Source organism: Argiope bruennichi, chromosome 2, assembly GCF_947563725.1.
Source record: "Argiope bruennichi chromosome 2, qqArgBrue1.1, whole genome shotgun sequence".
Classification (NCBI taxonomy): domain Eukaryota; kingdom Metazoa; phylum Arthropoda; class Arachnida; order Araneae; family Araneidae; genus Argiope; species Argiope bruennichi.
The window spans coordinates 77,309,375-77,333,587 of NC_079152.1; the positions used below are offsets into that span (position 1 = coordinate 77,309,375).

Here is a 24,213-nt window from a genome sequence, read left to right on the forward strand (position 1 = left end):
ATTTTAATAATTAATTCCAACTATTCTTTCTTATTTATAAGTTAAATTAAATTACAGTCTGAAGTGAGTATAAAAATTCTTTCTTTTTCAACTTGTTAAAATAAAATGAATACTCACATGTGTAAAACACTTAAGGGAATTTCAAATAATATATGAGAAAATGTTTTAATGAAAAGATCTAAAAACATAGATATTCGATAGGAAATCTTGAAAATTTGATGATTCTAAGCTGAAAATCGGTGTTCAATTATATCAACGATTTTATAAATGTTATTTATATATAATAATTGCAATTTATACACTGTAAAATATATAACGATTTTATTGATCTAATATATTTGATTTAAGATATCTGATCTGATTTAAGACTAGAAATAATGCCATTCTTTTAAGTTCTTTGCTTGTTTTAAATTTCTCTGCTCTCAATCATCTGATAAAATTGTAATAAAATTTTATAAAAAATTAAGATCAGATAGCAAATCTAAACATTATATACATATAAGCGAATATTTTTTTTCAATATGAAAAATATTGTGAAAATATTAGAAAGACATTTAGAGAGAAGAATAAAAGATTTTAAAAATTCCGTTTCTACAAATTTATAGAAAATCAGCAAAAAAAAATTTATTAATTTTTTTCATAGAAAAGTTTACTTTCAAATGGCTTAAATAGGCTCTGATAAAGATATGTAGATATTTTTGACTGTTTAGATATTTTTGACTAGATGTTTTTTAAAATATGATATGTTTGACTTTACGTTTAATCGGCTTTGTAGCCGCTCTTGTAATATTAACCATAGCTGACTGATAACGTAAAAGAAAGCGTCCTCTGAAGTCGTGTGGCGTTATGACTCAGTTCAGGTCAAGCAATTGCAGGTGTTGCATGCGTTGATCCATGCTTTTAAATATGTATCTTAAAGTTATTCCGAAATTTTGTATGTAAATTGTCTGTTTGTAACGCAATCTGTAAATAAATACCTGTTACACTAATTCGTACTTTTTACTGAACCCCTTAACGACCCCTCCCTAAATTTTATTACACTTGAAACTCTTTGAATTGAGTAGAACTTCGGATAAAAAATGATAAAGCTTTTATATTAAAAACATTTCATGCTTATAAATTATAATAACAACAGCGAAAGTAGATTAAAGCCTTTATTTGAGAATGAATATGTCATTTAGGAAGCTCCAAACTGTCTGGAAATATAACTATTCATTAAAAAATAAAACTCGACCGACTAATAATTCAAAAACAATTGTAATTATTACAATTACTCGCCAATTAATTGAAAATGTTTGTTTAATATTTGTTTGGAATCGATTATACAATATTGTGGAATGCATTTATATCTACAACATATCAAATGGTGTAGAAAGAAAGATTTTAATGATCTCTGAACTTGATAGAACTGAAGTTTTCTATCTGTTTTTTTTCCAACATCTCTCAACATTCTTTATGATGTTCGAGTCTGGATTTTGCGATAGTCAAACTAGATACTATAACTCAAATTTATACAGTATCTATTTCGAGCAGTTCTTTTGTAGCGAATGGTGGCATTATGTACCGTAAAAGACTGCTAGTCACGTTGGAGATAAACATGCAGAATTGCAGGATAGTTTGACAGCAAACATGTTGATGGACTTCTTCAATGGCCTCTTATTCTCCAGAAATAAGATAAAAAAATTAGTGGTAATGAGGTCGCTGATAGATAGGCCAAAGAGGGTAATGAGAATGAAACGGCCACTACCTCTTCGCTTACTTATCAAGAACTATACTCAAATGAAAGATTTAAACTCAATTTAATATGGCGTATTCCACCTACGCATCAATGGTACACAGAAACATCCCCTGGCACTCTACTGGAAATCAAATGTGACCGTGGCTCCTAGACTGCTCTGGCTAGACTAAAACGTGGCCACCTTAAGTGTTTTTCCTTTGAAAGTGGTAGAAAAATCCACCCCACATGTAAAAATTGCAGTGACCATCCAGTTTCACCAGATCACATTCTGGGTTGCATCGGACTTTCTAAGGGAGTTTTAAAATCCGAACCCCTTATTATTATCGATTTTTTTGGAGGTGAACAACCTGATGCAGCTGATCTGTCATATGTCAGATATTTTCAGCATTAGCAATAGCAGAAATACGTTTAGAGTTATTGCTAAATCATACGAACAAATTATCTACCATAATTTTGAATTATATTGACTAGAAAAGAGAATTTTACAGTTTCATATGGATCATGTCGAATTTTTCGTATACCATCCATACGAAAATATGTTCCATCTGATCTAAACATCTTTTTCCAATACTCAGACATAAGCAGTTTAGAGTCAGTGCCAAATCATACGAAAACATTATCTACCGTAGTTTTGAATTATATTGACTAGGAAAGTGAATTTTACAGTTTCATATGGATCATGTCGGATTTTTTGTATTTCATCCATATGAAAACATATTCCATCTGATCGCATTATCTTCTTCCAATCAGTAGTTGTTCAGAAGTCACATCATTCCATATACTATTGGAGGTAAGTTTTCTTTATCTTTACAGAAATTAAATTAATAGATGCATGAACAGTATATACAAAATTTCTATTTTTATTATACATTATTTGGGATAGACTGGATCCATTGAAATCTTCTTTCAGTTGTTGCACAATACATCATTTATCTGGCAGTGCAGTCCATTTAAGAAGCTTATGATCTCAGGCTTATTCTTGGTGATCTACCCAAAGTTATGTCTCTGTAACTAAAATGCATGTTCTTATATGTTCAATGCGTTGGATGTCTTCTGAAATATCAGTAACTTTTTCTTTTCTGACAATCATCGGTCTCGTTATACGAGCTCCCACTATGAGACCTTTTTTAAGCAAAGATACCATTTTTTGTACGTTTTTTGAGAACATGAACTAATAACCAACATATTTTGGTATTACAGTGACATCAATTTAATAACGTAAGTGATTTACATGATTTAGTATAATTTTACTTTTTAGTTTTAATTGCAAAATTAGCCATTTATTTTTAATTCATTGTCTAATGCATGGTAAATTTTATGTTACATTGCTATAAATAATGGCACATTATTTTTTTTTGTCCACAATGATATGTGATTTTTTATCCACAATAATTTCTATAAAATATTTTCATCTTCTTATTAGAATAATTTCCATTTTAAGATTTCTATTATTTCAATTTCCACTGCTTGTTATATGGAGTACAAAAAAAATACTTTCCATGTAATGGATTAGATTTCTGTGATATTTGTTTTTACTTTATTGTTTATTTTTGTGAAATAAACTTGGACCAATTTTAATGTCCTAAATTATAGATCTGTCTCTTAATTATCTTATATACATTCATTTTTTTAAAACTTTGACTTTGTTTAATAGAAGTTAATCATATTATTTTCATCGCTTCTTTAATTTATACATACTTTGATAAAAAGATCCCATTTAGAAAATTCATTTTTTTTTATTGAACAATGAGTAAACTATTCTTAAATATTCAACAAATTCTAGTATGAAATATAGTATGCTACAAATAAATTCAATTCAGAAATCATTATTCTGAAACGTCACAATTGGACAGATTTGTCAGTAGAATTCGTTGAAAGTTGACGAAATAAAATAAACCTGTTTTGCAGAAACCTTTATTCTTATTTTCCTACAGATTTTTGGAAATACAAAATATTGTATTTCCAAATACTTTGCATATGTACAGTATTTAGAAATACAATATATTTTCAGTTCTTGCATTATTTGGGGACATTTTAATTAATAATACTTATGACATAACGTACGAACGTTATGTCATAAGGTACTTCTTCGTACGTTATATTTTAACGTACGAAGTAGTTATTTCCTAAATACTTTAATTTATGTTAAAGAAAAATATGGCACACAGTTTCAAGAATATTTTACTTTGACTTCGAAAAGGAACCAAATGCAATAGTATTATTCATAAAAAAAGGAACATTTGAAATGTATCCATTTTTTTCCTCGACTGTTTTTGTTGAAAAAATTTCCATTATAGTTAGACAAACTTTTGTTCAAACTTAAATACGGAGAACTCTAGTTAGAAAATGTTCAAATTCACAATATGAGGAAAACTTATTTATTATTTAAAAACTTTACGTGATGCAAATATCTATAAATGCAAAGTAATCTATGAAAGGCATTTAATTTTTATTTGAATTTCTTTTTATCGCATTTTCAAATGTTAAACATAAAAGGATATTTTTCTTTTCACATGAAAATTAGTACGACAAAGCAGAATTACAACAACAATGAAATCAAATAAAATCTCAATTGAAAACATGAAAGTATACACACGCACACATAAACCCCGTTTTTACACGCATAGATTTTGTAAAGCATATCAAGCAAATGTGTATACATATCTATAATTTTAAATACTTTAGGACTTCCATACATTTATATTTTGACTTATTTTATCCGTAAAGGATAAAAAGGAGAAATTTTATTTTATTATATTAGTTTTATTGTAATTATGCAGATAAAAAAAGCGAGTTGTTTTTCAATACTATTCAAAAACGTTTGTTATCCTGCTATATAATTTTTTTTTATTATAAGTAGAAGTAACTTTATTTTTTTTACTTTTTTGAAAACTAAATTCCACATTGTTATTTTTCTGTCACAATTTTAGCAACTTACAACCATTGCATGAAAGCTGTTGCCAAATGATTGTAATTAAATTTTCAATAAATTTGTTCACAAAATTTGTTTTTAAAAACACAATATCTCTATTAAAATTGTGTTTGCATTTCAGCATTTGAATTGAAAATATTTTTTTAATGACTTTAACACTTTTTTAAGAACCGCGTGATTAACAAAAGTAAGGCTTAATTCTTTATGAGAAATAAATGGAATAGATGTTGAGTTCATTCATTTTTTTTATTTTAATGAAATATCAGCGGTTGCTAATGATTTTCATATTAGTATTTTGTGGGAAACGGAATATCACTATTTCATTGATGGAATGTTTTTCAATTGTTATAAAATATTTATAAATTGAGAATTTAAAAATTCCTTTACTTTGAATATATGCTATGCTGTATTTAATATTTATATTTAAATTTTCAAACTGCAGTATTATTCAGAATTTTCTGCAATGTTTGAAAAATCTGATCAATCTTAAATACATATAATTAACTCTCTGAGTAAAGTTACTGCCTGAAAAGTTTCTTGAAGAGTTAATTTCTCTGCATTTTTAATTTGAAAAAATGAAATTTGGCAGTTGAATTTCATGTCAATTAATTCATTTCTCGCATATATTTAATAAATTTTTTGCTGTTCAATCCTGAGTAATTTGACTATAGTGTTTTCATTCTGAAAATTCTTCCAAATTGCCCTAGGCATAAAGTTGAATGTCAATTTGTTCATTTTCCCCTTTTATTTAATTGTTCTCTGTCTTGCTAGTTTGAGAGATTTTGTTTAATTTGTTCCTTTTGATAAATGTTTCTGTTAATAAACGAAAGAATAATATATATATTCACCAAACATTCAAGAAAAACAAAATTATGGCATTCAATTTCATGTCAATCGCCCCATTGCACGTATTCAAAGGGCCCTCCATTCTTACCTTTCTCTGAAAAAAAGGATAAGTCATATCACTGACTCTCCGCCCCCACCTCGAAAGCACACGAATAAAAACTGAATGGCCGAACCGCTGCTACAGCTGCACTGGCGGGAACTGTGGTTGAGTCCTAAGGGCCATCACCGGCCAGATAGATTTATTTTATGCAGATAGATAGACTTATTTTATGCATTAAATATGACCTTCATTTGTAAGTATCGGTGGTATACATCAACGGTCTTGTATGCCCCCGCCCCATAGATAATCATGAACTGACTACATTGCCCACCAGAAGGCACATGTGAAAACTAGAACAACCGGCCTGGTAGCAACACTAGCGGGAACTGTGGTTGAGTCCTAAAGGCCATCACCGGCTCCGGTACAACCCTTCCCTAAGGAAGTAGGCCCGACATCGATGGGAAGAGTATGATCTCCAACCTTTCCTGTACCCTCCAAGGTGGCGAGAACCAAACACCATGCTAGAAGCTTCTCATTCTCATCTCGAGGTGCCCCCCGGGGGGGGACGACAAATTTAGAGAAGTTTTTTAATAAATTCTTTTTCCTGCCTCCCTTTTAGATTAAAACGCAGCGTATATTTAAAAATTACATCTCTACTGAAAACAAGATTTCATTTTTAGATTTATACATGCCACCATCCGGCGCATTGTTTTTATTCATGAAAATAGTTCGTTTTATACAAAACAGTTCAAGATTTACAAAAAGTGATAAATAGTGTCTTTATTATTAATAATGTTTATAAATCTGAAACAATATTTGTTTTGATTTAGCATCTTAGATTAAAAAAAATTTCTTATCAAAATGCACATTTACATATTCATAATTTACATAAAAAATCGAAAAGTCTATTTCCAAAATTATTTGCATAATTTATAAGGAGTCGCAGAATAGGTGAAAAGAATCAAAATTCATCAAAAATGCTTGAAAAAAATTAAAGTAGTGAAATTTTAAGACGCTGTTTCCTAATATTTTGTTTAATTTTTTTTCAGATTAAAACTTTATTCTGAAGATTCATGAGGCCACTTCAGTATGACAGGAATGCAAGTTTTTGACAAGATGTAAATAATATAAACTGAAATTAGCAACTAACTTTCTAAATTTCCAGCTTTCACACACAAGGGCTTTTATCACACTAAAACAAATTTTAGAATCTTTAAGCCCATAAACATAGGGAATTTTTGGTTTCGTTGTATTTGTATCACAACTAAAATCTTATAAAAAAATGTGTTTTTTTAAAAAAAATATTGGTGTGTTAACAAAAAGAACGGACATGATGTTTTCGAACAATGTTACTCTTTCCTTATAAAAATTTTCCCCAGGAGAGCATTATTAATCTTTTTTCGTGCCTCATTATAATTTTTCTATCAATAAGGAAAATGGACTTTTTTTCTTTGCGCATGACAAAAAAAGGACACTGCTATTGTTTACAATTGCTTTAAAGCTCCCTGTAAAAGATTTTGGATGATTACACAAAGTATACACAATTTAATCTGGAAAATGAAGCGAGTCCTTTATGCAACGTGTTTGTTACTTCTTTTCGTTTCCTATGTAGATAGTCACGCATTCCAGTCTCTGAAGGCCGAAGACATGTACGAATGCTATGTGAAGCTCCTGTGCACTTTAAGTAAAGTTCATTTAATTCCTTTCAATTTGCTAAAATAAGTGAATTTTTTTAAAAATTATTTTAATAAAATATTTTGATAACTCTAACAATTTGAAATATTCTTGTATTGATGTTTGCCAAAGATTATTTATACTAAGAGCCCAAGAAGTTAAGGCATCTATCTGATATTATTTTAAATTGTAGTCAAAGTTGTTTAGATTTCACCGAAGTGGGTTATGGAAATAAATTTGACATCAAAAGCATTGGATTTTTTATATTAAGTTTAATAAATAATAAATGAAGTATGGAATGACATATAATGATTTTGAATTACTGAAGATAGGAATAATTCTGTTTTGTCTGATAAATGATTTTCATTTAACGCTTCTCAGATCGCAACTTCATAGATACAGTAGAGAGATGATAATTAAAATCGATACTAAGTAATTTAATTTTGCGATGAATTTTATATTCATGTGAATATGAAAAATCATCAATGATTTTTGAATATTATGTTTAATTTTTAAATACATTTAGAAAATAATTCATTGGGAGTATTTTCGGTCGAATTATTGTATGTGTGTTTGCTGGTGGAAAAATTAGAATTCACAGTGTACAATTTTGATTCTATTAATAAATTGATTTAATGAAGTAATATTTAATTACACATATGATCAAAATAAGAAGAATTTTTTTAAAAAATGTCTTGTTTATTTTAAGCGAGGACCTTTATTCATAAATATAGAAATTTTAATATCTGAAATGTTATATCAAATGCTGTTAATTTGCATAAAAGATCTGAAAATAATTTGTTTTATTTCCATATTATTTAACAGTAATTTAAAATAACGAACCATTATTTTATTATCTTCTTCTTTAGAAATTACATCAATTTTGTTTCCTTTAAATATTTGAAATAAGAAAATTTATAAATGATTTGTTTGAAAATTAATTAAAAATTAATTTCGGTCATTCATTTTTTAATTAACTGATATATTTCATACTACATGGTACGAATGAAATTATTATAATCTATATAAAATACTAATTATTTCATCGCAATATATAAAGAAAATTTCTTGTTCAAAATATTACAAGTAAGTCTTAAAAATTAAAAGAAATGTTGTTTCAATCAAATGTTGCATATTTTTCGTTCTTTGTCAGAAATCTGTGGAAATTTCTCTATCTACTTCTGCATTGCATTTAGTGATAAGTAATTTTCTCTATAAATAGGAAACATTTATTTCTGAATATGTTTTCCATCACATCCTTTTCCACTAAAATTTCAGATAAATAGTGAGGTTTTCCTCTGTCGTAAATCAGTGAGAATCATCACCTTTTTTTTAAATTCTATCATCCAAAGCGTGCGATTCATTTCAAACAATTATGAAGTGAAACTGGTAATCAGCCATTAAATTTCTTTGAATAATTCATAATTTGAGGTATATCATGTTTCTTTGTGTTTTAATTAATGGCATTCTATCATAATTCAATCAATTCATTGAACAATAGAACTTATTTCATTCTTTTGGTTTAGATCGGGAAGAAGATTTTCATGAATTATTAGAGGAAGCTGGGCCAGAGGTAACACCTTTTGCTCATATGTTTAAAAAAAATTAGTTGTTATTCTTTTTTTAACTCATTATTAATTGAAGATCTTTATTTCAGAACAAAAATGAAATGAAATGCATTTGAATAAAAATGTAAAATATTTTTTTTCAACGAATGACTTTAGAATAAGTATGGTGTGTATGGTTTTATTAAGCTGATATATCGTAAGATTGAGGGAAAAAAACATATAAAAACAGATAAATGTGATGCCAATAGCATAAGTATTTTGGATACGAGATGCTTTCTATAGAGATTACATAAAGACTAAATATTATCAAGTATAATTACATAATAAAATAATGTCTAGATAATTCCATACTTTAATTTCTGGTTATAAGGAGCATATAAACATAATTTGAATAGCCGGTCAACAAAAATCTTATAAATTGACTGATGAATAATCATCTGATGTGATAAGAAAAAAGGAATAAAAACACGAGAATTATTAATAAACACTAAACAACAAACAATTTAAAAACGTTATAAAGAGGTTAAAAAAATGAATATTTTATAGGCATTGTAAATGGTTTATAAAAAATAAATATCTGCTTTAAGTCCGGCTAAGTCATCCATTTTTTAATTTTTTTTTGTCAAAATTATTTAAAAAATATTTTATAGTCCAATTCACCTACTTTTACAGCCCAATTCAAATTTAAGACATTTCTTATCTCAATGTGAAATCTCAATGGAGATGGAGATTCTGGTATGGCGAACCTGGCTACCTTAAGACATATGGAAAATAATAATAATAATAATAATAAAAACTAAGAGAAGCATTATTACTTTTTTCCCTTTCTTTACTAGCTAAAACTGCATTTAATCTTATTATTTTTTATCATACCACTTTCCTATTTCAAATTAACAAATATTAGAATTTTGCCCTTATGAATTTTACTTTAAATGAAATAAACCCATGAAAATGATATTTCGCTTTAATAATATAAATATTCTAAGTAAAACAAAACGTTTCTTGTTGTAAAAATTGTGGGTTTTTTTCCCGATGAAGATTCTTAAGGAAAAATAATTTTCAATTATGTTTTTTGAAAAAATAATTGTTTAATGCTTTATTGAAAAAAGGCATATAAAGATCGATTTTGTTTTCACCTTAAGAGAATATTAAGATGTGTAACCAAGGACAGAATTTCTTTTGTGCAAATTCTCTTCTAATGAAAAAGAAAATATAAACTGACTGAAATGTTTAAACTTTTAAAATTGTATGATAAGAGCAAATGATGTACGAACTTATCGTTAGGTTCTTATCATGTCTCTCATTGTCAATGAACTGTATTTTATTGGAATAAATAATGCCTATAATTGTCGAGGTAATGATCTCCAAACATCAGTTATATGATTTTATCGACATCTTGATAATTAATCTAAATGGATGGTCTACCAGATAGCGGATCATCAATAGTAGATCAATTTTCGACGTGCCAATTTGCGTAGTGGTAGTGACAGTTGCTACAGTCGATCTGGCATGGTAGATGGGGGCAAATGGTCACAACTTTATACTGTTTACATAAAACAACCGAGAACTTTATGAAACTGCAACTTTTATTAATAGTAACAGATATATTTTTTGCATTAATAAGTATATATAATCTATTTCATGCATATTTGGAAGATTAAAGGAAACGGCTGGGAATGGATCAAAACTGTTACTGGCGTTGAAGGCCCAGACAATACCTTAGAAAACTGGGCTAGATACAAAGCTGTTGTCTGTGATCTTTCAGAAGAGGAAAATGTAAGATCATTGCTTCCTGTATTTCAACATTTTAAATATAAGTGAATAATTTTTCCCAATACTAGAACTTTAATTGCATTTGTTTTTCAAAATATATTCATATTCGGTACAATTTCAATAATAACGAAAATTTTACAAGGATTATAGATAAAATAACAGTTTCGTAAAGATGACAAATGATTTCGAGTTTTCCATAAAACAATCGAATTTAAAGACATTAAAAATTAAATCCATGAAGCTAGTAGAGCATTTTTAAAAATAAAAGCATTGTTGAGTATAATTTCTATGCTGTCTTGTTGTCAGAAATTGCACTACAGTATTAATTAATATTATGTACAAAGCAGATATAAATTTAAACTACTTTTAAGTTTCATTAGTTTCTTCAGGTATAATGATGACAAAATAGTAACATAATGTAATACAAGGTAGTCAAAATTAAGATATCCCTAAGACATACTCTGAGTTCTCTATGCAACGAATTGCATAGTGTAAAGGTTCTAAAATAGTTGAACATACTATTCAAGGCATGGGGCAACGGATTAGGAGGAAACAAAAATAGTTCCAGAAACACCGATTGATGGCATTGTACAACAGTAAATATGTTGAAAATATACAAAATACGCATTTGTAACACATTTTATTCGAAAGTATCAAACCTTCAATGCCAAGGACCTAATCGATATAGGGAAAACTGCTCAATATGGTTTCCTTCTTTAAGATGTAAAATCTTTATACTGTAGACAGCGTGTTCTACTGCGGATCGTAATTGGTCGATTGAAATGCTTCTCACATGTAAATTTACGCTGTCTTTCAAATTTGAAAAGGTTACCAGCCGTCCTCTATAAACTAGAATTTTAAGTATCTCCAAAGCCAAAAATCACAGGGATTAAGATGTGTAGAACTAGATGGTCAAGTTGCCGGAAACGCGCGACTATTAGAAAAATGTTGCCGAAGAAACTGCTGTACATAGTGTGCATTGTGTGGAGACGCTCCACACATTGAACACTATGATAATCGAATCATTATGGTAATCAAATTGGTAATCGAATCATTATTGCACTTGGGGTCCTTTGTGTAAATTCTCAAGCCGACGAAACTTTCGAAGTGCAGCTGCAGCATTTCTTTTGTTTTCATAAAACAATTTCACAAGCAAAGCGCGAAGGTATCTCTGAAAAGAATGACATTTCCCTATTTTTTTCCCGTTTTATGATCAGAACAGTAGCAGCAAAACAAGAGTTTTCGCAAATTTGTGTTTTTACAGTGCGAAATTACCGTTACAATGACAGTTTAAGTTTCTTCACTTTCTTATCTTTTTTTTTCATATCTGCAATAGAAATTAGAAAGGAAGAATTCCATACAGCATGTGTTTGTTTTTGTGATTATTAGTGCCTATTTTCTGTTGCACAACGCTATCTATTAGAGTTTCTGGAAGTAGTTTTTTTTCTCCCTTCTAATCAGTTTTACTCATACCTTGAATAGTATGTTCAACAATTTTGGAGACTTTACACCGAGTAGTTCGCTGTATAGAGAGCTCAGAATAGGAGTGTTTCAATTTTGACCACTTTGTATAATAAGTTGACATTCATATTATTTTGTAATTCTATACAAAAGAACAAAACTGTGAAGCATTTTAGACTTAATTTTTCAGATTTTTTAGGTGTAAGAAAAAATCGTCATTTTTCTTTAGATTTGGATATAAATATATATGATGGATTTTTTTAAAACTAATTTTACAAAATACAATTTAAAGTTATTGGATGACTTGCTAAATCATGATTTCTGATATTGTTTTTTTAAAAATGAAAGTTGATGATTGGAAGTAATTTTTTTATGATTATGGAATATATGTTTTCCTCAGAACATAAGTTTTGAAATCTAACTAATGTGTTCGGTTTGATTGTCCTATATGTATTATATAAATACAAAAATTATCAGCCGGGATAAAGAATTTAGTTAGTATGAAATGATTTCTCTTTTTATGATTATGTTTCACATCCAAGCTAATAGAAGTAAATTAAGAAAAATAAAATTTCAAAATATGGCAAACCATTCAAAATAAGTTTGTATTAAAAAGTTTTGGTTTGTATATGAACCATTGAAAATATGCACTTATTTAAAATAGTACTTTTAAATTTAGTAGTATTTTACTATTAAAAGTTTTTCTAGCTCATAAATTCTTCAGATTTTTTTCCCTTTTTCTTTATAACTTTTTTATTTCTTATTAATACTGGGAAATTTTCAAATATAAGTTGCTGATGTTTTTGTATTAAATGATGATAATGCTCATAAATTAAACCTTGATTATTTACTAATCTATAAAAAAGCCTTCAGTAATTATTTACTATAAATAAGAGTAAATTATGATGAAAAATGAATGTAAATTAGTTTTTGTATGAAATGTTCATTGTAATAAAAATATATCATTTTCATATCTCAACCTTATATTATAATGCTTCTGTTAATGAATTTATATATTTATTTCAGAGAAAACAATTCAATGAATTTTTCCAGTTAGGAGGCGAATACTGGCTGGTAAGTCTACTACTAAATTCTGTCATTTTTTATGTAAGGGTTTTTTTTATTTTTATTTTTACATATCCGTTTTTTTTATTTAGAAACAAATGGATTTTTTTCTACAAAAAAATTATAGGATAACTAATATAGAAAATAGATAATTTTAAAAATCATTCTGCTATAAAATATACATTATTATTCTGTAAAGAGAAATGTAAAGTTGGAAATAATCTGGGCATTCCTTACTCAGTATCTTTTAAGTAAGAATGTCAGTTATTTTTTGAAATGATAATGGAAATTATGATTTAGAACGAATAAAACGTAGAGAATTGTAAATATCGTAATCACTTGTTTTTTTTATAAGACCAAATATAATTCCGATTTCAGTTAGGAATTATTAACGGCTATTAAAAAATAAATGAATATGAAAAATAAAAGAATGATACAGTATTCAGAAATAATCCCAGTGTGTTAAATTTTTATCTTCTTATAATTTCCAAATAATCCAAGAAAGCTGAAATACTATCTTATTAAAAAATTCTGAACTAGAGTAAATAGTTCGTTTCATATTTTTTTTTTAGAAAAATAAACAGACAGTTGTCTTTGTACTTGCACAGCAATAGAATGGAGTTGACTGATTAGAGAAATGAATTCTTTTCGTTTTAGATGCATGTACAAAAAGTAAAGGAAGCCACGTCTTTTTGTGATACTTCTTAGCACAGCATTACAGAATTCTTTTGAGTCATATACGTACTCAGACATTTATGGACAGTTTGATTTAGACAATATTCTATATTCGTAGTTGTGGCTATAATGACCTCCTATTAGTTTTTATGAATAGGCATGGGACATAGAAATGCCACCATTTGTGAATAACGAATAAAATCCAGGAAGGAAATAAGCATTGAGTTGATTTCATTACAAAATAAATATTTTCTTCCTTTTTTCTTTTTTTGCTTTCATATATATATACTGTTGGCCATTAAAATTGCAGTACCATGAAGAAATGATGTGCCAAACGTCAAAATCAGATGAAAAGAACAAGAGTTAGGGATATGCAAATGACTAGTGTTTCAGCGCATTTAGGTGATGCAAGTGAGATAGACGGCACTTGAAGCGCTGCATAAAAGAAAAATAATGCAGTGGATTTCTTATTCGGAAAGCGCTTTATAAGGTTTGAGTTTGCTCAGAATATTGTATTATGCCTCCAATATGAAGCAATGCTTATTTAGAAGCAAGTATCGGAATTAGATAAAGGCAATATAGTTGCCTATCGAGAGTGTGGATTATTGTTCTGTAATACCATGCATCGCCCTAATCGAAATCCAACGACCGATATCGAACATAGAATCAGAGTTGCCGAGGGTCATACTGTATGTACTGCATGGAGGATCTCAATGCTCTTCCATGACTAACGCCCGAGAAGACAAACATATGGTGAGGTCGGCCCAGCAAAATCGCACAGCCACATCACGGACTATTAGTCAGGAAATGGGTATGTTTGCAGCACACCTAGTATCCATTCGTACGGTACGATGACATTTGCATCATGGACTGTCAGTACGGCGACCATTACTTTGACTTTCCTTGACAATGCAGTATAGAGAGAGAGATGACGACTCTGTCTCGTTGAACGACAAAGCTGGATATGGGACTGGCAGAATGTCATTTTTTCAGACGAGTCCCTGTTTTGCGTGCAGTTTTCTGATGTGCTATACATGTCTGGAGTACGCATGTCACCTGCTTGCATTAGCATCGGGAAACCAATGGACCTGTTGTGATGGTTTGACCAGTCACTGAGTACATGACATGCACATATCTAGCTAGGATATACTTTAATTTGAAAGCAGGATTTTGAATGCAGGTACATTTCTGACATCTTACGTCCAGTGGTTGTGTCCTAACTTCGAGGCCTGCCAAGCGCCATTATCTAACAAAATATTGAAAGACCACATTTTGCAAGTCATGTTCTGATCTCAGTCGATACACAAGATATTCGACTGTTGCCCTGGCCTGCATGATCTCCAGATCTGTCACCCATCGAAAACATCTAGTCATGAATTGCTTAGAGATTGGCCCGGCATCCCTCACCAGCTAATACAGTTGGTGAAGTGTGGCATAGACTTGAAGCAGCATGAAATGAGTTGTTCGTTTCTGTCATCCAAGCCCAGATCCACTCCATGCCTAATCGAGTAAAGGTCGCTTTAGCTGCAAGGTCATTTAGCTTCCTCTCAATGGAATTTGTTCAAAATCTTATAGAAATCATCAAATTTGGTATAAAAGCCGCATACGTAATTTCATCCATCCAGCTCAAAGAATTTTTAATTTATGCTGATTACAGAAAGACATAAAGCTAAAAATATGTTTTTCGAACTCAAAAAGGTCTGATATTTGGAGATTCATCAAATCTTGAGTTCGAATTTTTTTCACGATTATAATATTTTCATATGAGAAAGTAAAAAGTGGATACACTGTTGAAATGTTTCGTAACTACTGCTATAATATAAAATACCACCATGGCGTTTTTAAATAGTTTGAATCATTTTTTATTTCCGAAATAATTTCTCAAACTGTCACGACATATTTCACTTACTTTCCTATCGTATTTGTTTTCATTAGATGTTTTCATGATAGCACTGAGGCATGCTGACGTGTTAAGTAAAATATGATTATGAAAATTCAAATATATCTATGATTAATGAAGTTCATACTCCCACAAATAAAAGTGATGAAGCTTGTTAAAGATATAAAGTTTGTTTTGATCACCGAAATTTCCCATGTTTCTTTTAGGAAGTTTGTTTTAACACGTACTCACCTAGGTGCAAAAAAGCAGAGGAAACTGCAGTAAGTATAAAACTATTTTTAGCGTCAAAATGTCTTAGCAGTTAATAAAAATTTCTACTTTTCAAGATCCGCTTGAGTGATTTATCTATACTTATAATAAAGCTCAATGTGTGTGTGTGTGTGTGTGTTGGCGCTCTACAGGCCAGACCGTTTGACCTACAGCTACCAAATTTGGTACATGTATACCTTGGAGGTCGGGAATGTGCACCTGGGGTTCCTTTTTTCGAATTTTTAATTAGAATTTTAATTATTAATTAAAAACTAACTTTCCCGCCAAAAAAAATCTTCCATTTTCCCCACCGCCAACTTTTTCGCCAAAAAAATCTTCCATTTTCTCCACCGCCAAATGACTAAGGCTTCCGTTTCATTTTCTCCCAACAGTAATGAGGCTAGGGTTAATATTTTTCGGCGGATTATTTCAAACGATTCTGTTTATTTTCTTAATGTTTGATGCATTTAAAATTAAAGATTTTTAATTAATCCATGTTTCAGATTCATTCTGAAGTACTTTTGAATTAAAATAACACAGAATAAAGGAAATTAAAAATGTATAATCTGCATAGCGTTACCCCAACTGGCGTAGAAAAATTCACGCATTTGCGTTAACGTAACTGGCGAAGAAAATTCACGCATGCGCACTGTGTTCTGATTGTTGCCATGACAACCGTTATGAACGGACGATTTAAATTACTTTTAGGTTAGTTGTATGCTTTTGTAAGTAAATTGTATTTATGTTAGTTATATATTTTTTGTATATGCTTATAGTTTTAAATACATCGTTTTTTAAGTAGTTTTTTTTAACCTGTTTTCAATGATTTAAATTATTTTTAGGTTAGTTGCATGCTTTTGTAATTAAATTGTATTTATGTTAGTTATATATTTTTTTTATTTATGCTTATAGTTTTAAGTACATCGTTTTTTAAGTAGTTTTTTTAAACCTGTTTTCGACAGATTAATTTAAACGATTCATTTTATTTTCTTAGAGTTTGATGCATTTGAAATGAAACATTGTTAATGAATCGATCCGTTCATGATGAATCTGAGAAAATTTTGTTGACAAATTCTTGAGATATTACATAAATTAAGAAAGATATTCTTTAGTGCCCATAAAGTTTAAACGCTCAGTGACTCTATTATCAGTAATCATATTATTAAAAAAAATGCTTTGTTTCAGTAAAAAATATTATTATATTAATTGCAGATTAATCATTTACACTTCAATTTAAAGCATAAATTCTACGAGGGGTAACAGAAAATTAGAGAGATACATATCACGTTATGCCTTTATAATATTATGAGTGAATTATATGACTATCAAAATTTGAAGTTTTAAAATATTTTACTGAAGAATCTATTAAAGTTGGAATTGCATAAAATATTTAATTATTAAAATTTTAACGAACATTAAGATTGGCGAACCGGCTGGTCGCCAAAGGCGGCTAGTAATTTATAAAAACATCTTTATTTTGACTATTCTTCAGTTTCATGATCATATTCTCATCGTTTTTAAAAATGTCATTCAGATAATAAAGGGATATTTTTAGAAGTATCTCTTATTTATTTAATAAAAATTGATGGTACTGACTAAGACTTAAGAAAATATCACAGAGCAAAGAAGAAAAATTTAAGCAGAAGTCTTTATGTTGCAATCACCATGAAAACGTTTTTATATTTAACTGGTTTTTGTATTTAACTGAAACTTGTAATTTTAGATATTCATTTTTGGATGAAATTTCCAATTTTTTTTTCAATAATTACAATAAAACTTTCAAATTGATATGAAGAAATTTGATAATATCATACTCTAATATATATTTGAACAATCTGGCTGTGGGACTGTTTACATGCTAGTAACATCCCATTTATAAACTTTTAAATGTGCCATATTATGAAACTCATTATATAATGGCATGCTATGAGTATTTGGTGGATTGGGGTACGCGAGAAAAGAACCTGAGACCTTGTGGTTCGCAGTCCAGTAACTAAACCATTATGCAAAAGCAAAAGCTCGTGCAGCGTAGTTGTTAACTGGCTTATATGATATTCATCATAAGTATATTAACCTGAAAATGATCTCCGAAAGTGATCCATTTCTACCTAAATAACATTATAAAATTTTCAATTGCTGAATTTTAACAATGTATATGAAAACAATTATGCACACTTAACTTCTATAACCAAAAAGTCTTTTCGCTGTTTTTAAATAATTTATAACTGTAGATGGTTATGTCAGTAGAAATTTTATACATATGATTTTAAAAGATTTTTCAAAATATCCTATTGCTTGCTTAGAAATCGCTCTAAAAATAGTGAAAATATAGCCTGCATATATCTGTGTGGACATGCATGATTTCGTTGCTATCTCCAGAGAAGATTATTGAATCTAAAGTTATGAAATTGGTCTGAGGAATATCCTGAAATTAAAGTAGTATCTGAACTATATTTGTAAGCTTTATCTTACCGCCTATGGTGATTATCTTTTTGTTGACCAAATTAATATTTTTAATTTAATTATGTTAGCAACTCTGATGATTATATCCTACCACAACAAAAATATCATTTTAAATTACATTTACGCAGTAAATATGAAGCATTCTGCTTACTAACCATAACTTGTCAAAAGGCGAAATCAATTGATGAAATCGGCTCAGTTGTTGAAGTTTACCTCTATCGAGGGTTTGTTTTCCGATATGGTGGGCGTGATAGCTTATTTAAGGTCCATGAACTTTCATATTAAATATAAATTAGCTATATCAATACACTGGTAGTGAAAAGGAAGGATTTTGTAAATTTGAAAATGTAAATTTTGTGTTACTTTAAATTTGTTATTTATTTAATAACCTTTTGATGACTTATAATAGATATAAATAAGGGGGATTAAGAAAGGTGTTTTTGTGAACAGTGATAAGCGCACTTGAATTATGCATTTTACATCTGCTGATGTCACGTGTGGTATTATTGGTACGCCCTTATTTGTGATCAAGCTTTGCTCATGTACACTTCTATGACGTTTTGGGTTATGTTGAATATATATTGGGTTTTTTTATGCTGAAAGGAACAGCCTCTATAAATATATTCCTAATATTAAAATCTCATGGATCAAGGCACATGTAGGCTATGACGGGAATGAAGCGGCGGACAAACGAGCCAAAACAGCGACTAGTCCTAATCAAGATCGGAATGTAATGAAACTTCCAAGATGTCATCTGAAGAACATCCTCCAAACCGAGATGATGACAAAAGGAAAAAAGGAATGAGAAGAAGGCGAAACAGGCCGAGCCATTCAACATAATACCGAAAGCCTCTCTCTACGCGGCCAACTGGAACAGAGTGGATGTCCTTCACTTCACTGGACATGGCCCATTCCCAACATACCTACACAGATTCCATCTGGCCAACTCCCCTTACTGTAGCTGTGGGGAGATAGGATCCCCAATTCACTATGCCACCGAATGCCTACTGACTCTCTCATGGCACATGGGAAGGCCAGAAACAAGTCTCGAGGAAGAATGGTACAGGAGAGTTGCATCGAATACCCTTTAACGAGGCAAGATCCACTTCATAGTAAATCATATTCATAAATATCAAGACCTCTTTAAGACTACTCAATAACTGAGACCAAAATGTCACTTATCAAAATCAATTAATTTATTCATTCAAAAGTGCAGTTCTCACGAAGGAAATTAAAACACAGGACCAGGACGGATTATTATTATTCTATATTTTCTTTTCTTTATTTTTTCCCTTTTCCCCCCTTCTTTTTTTATCCATTTTGTGCTCATCCAACTAGTTAGATAACTTAATGTTATAGGCACCGGGGCACAGGATGGCGTTATGTTATAAAAATATTCAAGAATGTCACGCACATTCAAAGCAATTTCGACTTAACATTCCTATGTGATTTTGAGTCCTCTGTCTGTACCTTATCTTCCCAAAAAGTAATGTTACTAGTATTAGTGCTGGTACTGAGGCTCTCTGTGTATATGTTTTAGAGAAGAGACATAGTTCTAACATGCATACATCATTAATTTTCATAGAATGTTATTGTTATATAAATAATTTAATGAAATTTAATCAATGTTGTTTAATAAAAGTTTTTATTTCAGACAAAAGTTGCTGAATATTTCGAGATACACTTTGAGAATGGAAATTGTAGGAAGAGTGCCGGAAATGAGCAGAAAACGAAAAAGAAAGTAGTGTTTGGATGAAAACTTGACTGATCGGTCTTTGAATGATTATCACTTGATTTTGTTTGCAAAAAATGTTAATTCGGAATTTTATTAAAAATAATATCTACAAATATATTAAAAGTATGAAATTATCTCTCATGGTGTGGTTTATTTTTTCACAATACTGAAATTCCAAATACACCCTAAAGACATTTATTATTGAAAATGGAAAGTATAACAGTGAATATAAATTTTATTTTTCGTTGTTGCAATGAAATTCAAACTGTTTTCACTAAACCGTTATTGAAATCGCTTCATTAATTATTAATTACAAGATTTTCTGTCTTTGTGAAAGCTGAGACAGAAAGGACTGTTTTTATTGTCTGTATATTTTGCATCTCTATCTATAATAAAGGTGAAGACAAGTGTATGTTTGTGTCCCTCTTTCTGTGTATGTTTTCGTTGTGTTGATGCTATGCAGACTAGACCAATTAAGCTAGAGTTATCATAATTGACTCATATTTAAATTGATTTATATTTACATCAAATTTTATTATTACATTTTACTATTTACATTTACATCAAAATTGACTCATATTTACATCGTTGTGATGTTTATAAAACTTCATTTAGAATTACCATTATTGGTAATCTTAAACCAGTCCTTCTTATTTCCTCTGTACAAAATTAAACCGGTGAGAATCAATTAAAGATGTAAGAGTTGACAAGCATTCTTATTTAAAGTTCGAATTATTCAAAGAATTCGAATTTAACTATGCTCATTAAGTAGTAGTAACTATACTCATTAAGTAGTTCCTTTTGTCGCAAGAGTGTCCGATTTGCGACAAAAGGCCTCAAAACCAATTCAATCTAATCTATAGCAAAGAATTCGAAATATTTAAAGGAAGATGACCTTCAAAAAGAAGTTTAGTTATATTGACGTCCCATTTTAAAGCAACACTACGGCTATTTTGGGACGAATTTCGTAATTTTGAGCCGCGGTCAGATGACGAGGATGGCACGTGAGCTAGTAGCCTGTACACCACACCAGGGGGGAGGACGTTTGGCCGCGACGGATTTAGCGTGCACCACTGTTACAAGGTTCTTCGGGGGAATCGGATCTGCAACCTGAAACCCACTGTTTCCAACGCCGTGACTTTTTTCTAAGCCACTGCGGCCCCTTCAAAACGAAAGGAATTATTATACAAATTAATATATGGTGGTTCCAAATCTGCTAAATTTTTTTCTCGATAAAATAACCTAGAAATTAATAAATAAATACAAGGACCTTTCCCAAATCTACAAAAAAAAAAGCTTTGATTTAATCAAAAAAATTGGATTCTTTTTCTTTGAAATTCTAACCATCACTTTTATGCCAGATATGCTTTTAGACATTTTGAAGCAATGTATTGAAATCGAACACAATATCAATATACTCACCTTGAATTTAAAAACTAAAAAAAATGTATATAAGTATTGAAATTATCATCAAGATGCTACATCTTAAAGAAAAACACTCTAAAAACAAAGACAGTAATACAGTTTTTTTAGATGAATGATGAAAGAAGAAGATACTTTGAGAATGTTTGATAATAGCTATTAGATATCAAATCAAATTTAGATTATTTAAATCTTTTTTAATTACTGAGACGATAGAGATCAACAATTATTCCCTTTGGAATTTAACCAAACTTTCACTTTCATTCTTTGCACCGATAAAAAAAAAAAATTCCAATTTCATTTTTTTTATTTGTTTATTTACTCAATAACATACATATTCCTAAAAAACTTCAGAAACAAATGAATAAAGATAAATGTATTTTTAATAAATTCATTTGATTTCGTGAATTATTAGCGCTCATTTCTGACTGCATTCTTAATAATTAAATGAATAAGACGACTATTTGGGGGGGGGTATGAATAGTGGAAAACATAAAAATAATAAAGTGACAACAGCTCTATAATTGATGACTGGATTCCAGAATGTTATGCATATTTATGCTTAATGTAAGGTTATGCTAAACTTGATACCTCAAAAATATTAAAACAATCTTGAATCTTTTGATTTTAGAAGACAGCTACAGTGGCGATTCATCCATCAGGGCCGCCAAGGCTGAAGTACTCCAAGAAATTATTTTTTATAATTACATTTTCATTTTTTAAAAATGAAATTTTCTTACTCTGAGAGTTTGATGCTCTTTCTTCAATGTTTCAACTTGTGGCTTTAATGACCAATAAAATATATTAATAAAATAAAAACGTAATATTCAGACAATATATTGGGTAATAAGCAAAAGAAAAACAGGTTGGGGCAATTGATTATGCAGTCTTTGAAACTCTACTGCGTATTGGTTGATTAAATATTAATAGAAAACCTTTCCTATCCTTTGAATTTAGAAGCGCAAGAGTTGCATTGAAAGCAGATCTAGTTTGGAGAGTTTTTGTTTCACTTCCCTCTAAAGTCCGCCTTTGTTCCTTTTTTTTTCTTTCAATCATCATCGAATTGTATGAATTTGATCCTAGATTCACATCAGCTTTATTTTTTAGATCACATAAAATCATGATTACCGAAAAGCGGAGGGGGAATGAATCTTAAAAATCAAACTGAAAATGAATCAATAAGTAAGAGAAATTCAAGTCGGAGCGATTTCTCGTAGAGCCAGTAAAAGCCACTGCGTCGATTAACTAAATACTACCGAAAGAAATACTTTTCTTCCTTTGAATTTAGAAGCGCCAGAGCTGCAGTCAAAACAGTTAGGCTTGAAGCATTCCTCCTTTTTTTCTTCCCTTCCTTTGAAATCGTACGAGTTTAGTTTCTTTTTGCTTTGATATAACACATCTGCTTCATTGAATATTTATTTCCTTTTAGAAGTTACTTTTAAGAAAATGCACGTTCTAAAACGTTATCCATATGAATTTTTATGAGGGATCAATTTTTAAATTGGAGATAATTTATTGGACATTTCATTTGATATCTATTTTTGAACGAATATTATCGATATGACTAGGCAGAGATGGAAGAGCATGTGAGAAGAAAGGGTCTGTTACTTTTATCATTTGAATTATCAATATTCCATACACTTTTCTGTTGACAGAATAACTCTGAATTTGTATCGTACATTGATTTATTTAGTATGTCTGAAAACCGACAAACTTCTTTTCAGGTTTTGAAATTGAAAGTTAAATCTATTTAATTGCTATAAAACATTATCTGGAAAAAATTAGGATCATTAGAATTAAATCAAAATTAGAATTACATTTTTATCTCTCTGCACAACCGCATACACGAACATATAAAATAGAAAGAGTCCTAAAAAAGGATAAAATCATAGCATTACTTTTCTGTATATTTAAAAAGGCTGTTTCATGAATGAAAATAGGGACCATATACAAAAATAAATGTTCACGTTTCAAAACTAAAAATGTCTTAAGAAGGATGATATATTCAATTTAATTTTGATGAAATAAGGGTGACAAAAGTATTACGCAGGGAGAATGAGAAAGAACGAGAAAAACATTAGTATAAAGTATTCAAACAATATGATATAATGTGCATAGCCAGCTACAAAAAAACCTGTCATTTCTTTATATAATTTTAATTTTATTAAGAGAACACTTTATATTGAAACTTGCTCAAAATGAAAAAATAAGCTGAATTATCTTAGCTTTATCATGAGAGAAGACAAAAGTCCTCAGATGAAATTTTAGAAGCAAAAATGAAAATGATTTAAGTGTCACTTCATAAATAAAATATATTGTTGTAAAATACAAATAAAATATTTTTTAAATATTGAATAAAAAAAAAGAAATATATATATATATATATATATATATATATATATATATATATATATATATATATATATATATATATATATATATATATATATATGGCAAATATTACATCATGAAAAAGATAAATGTTTTGAATTTTAATATAATGTAATTGATGTATAATGCTATATTTGGACCTTCAGAAAAGTTCGAGGTAAAGAAAATTTATGGAAAATGAAAAATAAGACATATACATCAGTGACTAACATTTTACAAAATTATCCCCAAATCAGGCATTTAAAATTCAAAGAATATTATCAAGTCATACCATATCAGTC

General features: G+C 29.5%; 1 protein-coding gene across 2 annotated transcripts in view; it reads left to right on the forward strand.

Moving 5' to 3' along the window:
* The window catches only part of LOC129956580 (uncharacterized), a 107,356-nt gene extending 87,103 nt beyond the window's left edge, over nucleotides 1-20,253 (forward strand). Inside the window, exons 1-6 of one of the 2 annotated variants that reach the window (XM_056068510.1) lie at nucleotides 7,102-7,240; nucleotides 8,757-8,803; nucleotides 10,455-10,574; nucleotides 13,059-13,106; nucleotides 15,879-15,932; nucleotides 20,039-20,253. In XM_056068510.1, coding sequence (XP_055924485.1) covers nucleotides 7,114-7,240; nucleotides 8,757-8,803; nucleotides 10,455-10,574; nucleotides 13,059-13,106; nucleotides 15,879-15,932; nucleotides 20,039-20,140 — 498 coding nt within the window. In that variant the 5' untranslated portion in view covers nucleotides 7,102-7,113 and the 3' untranslated portion in view covers nucleotides 20,141-20,253. Of the gene's footprint in view, nucleotides 1-7,101; nucleotides 7,241-8,756; nucleotides 8,804-10,454; nucleotides 10,575-13,058; nucleotides 13,107-15,878; nucleotides 15,933-20,038 lie in introns of those variants that run through there. The other variant, XM_056068518.1, reaches the window with a different exon arrangement.
* The last annotated feature ends 3,960 nt before the right edge of the window (nucleotides 20,254-24,213 follow it).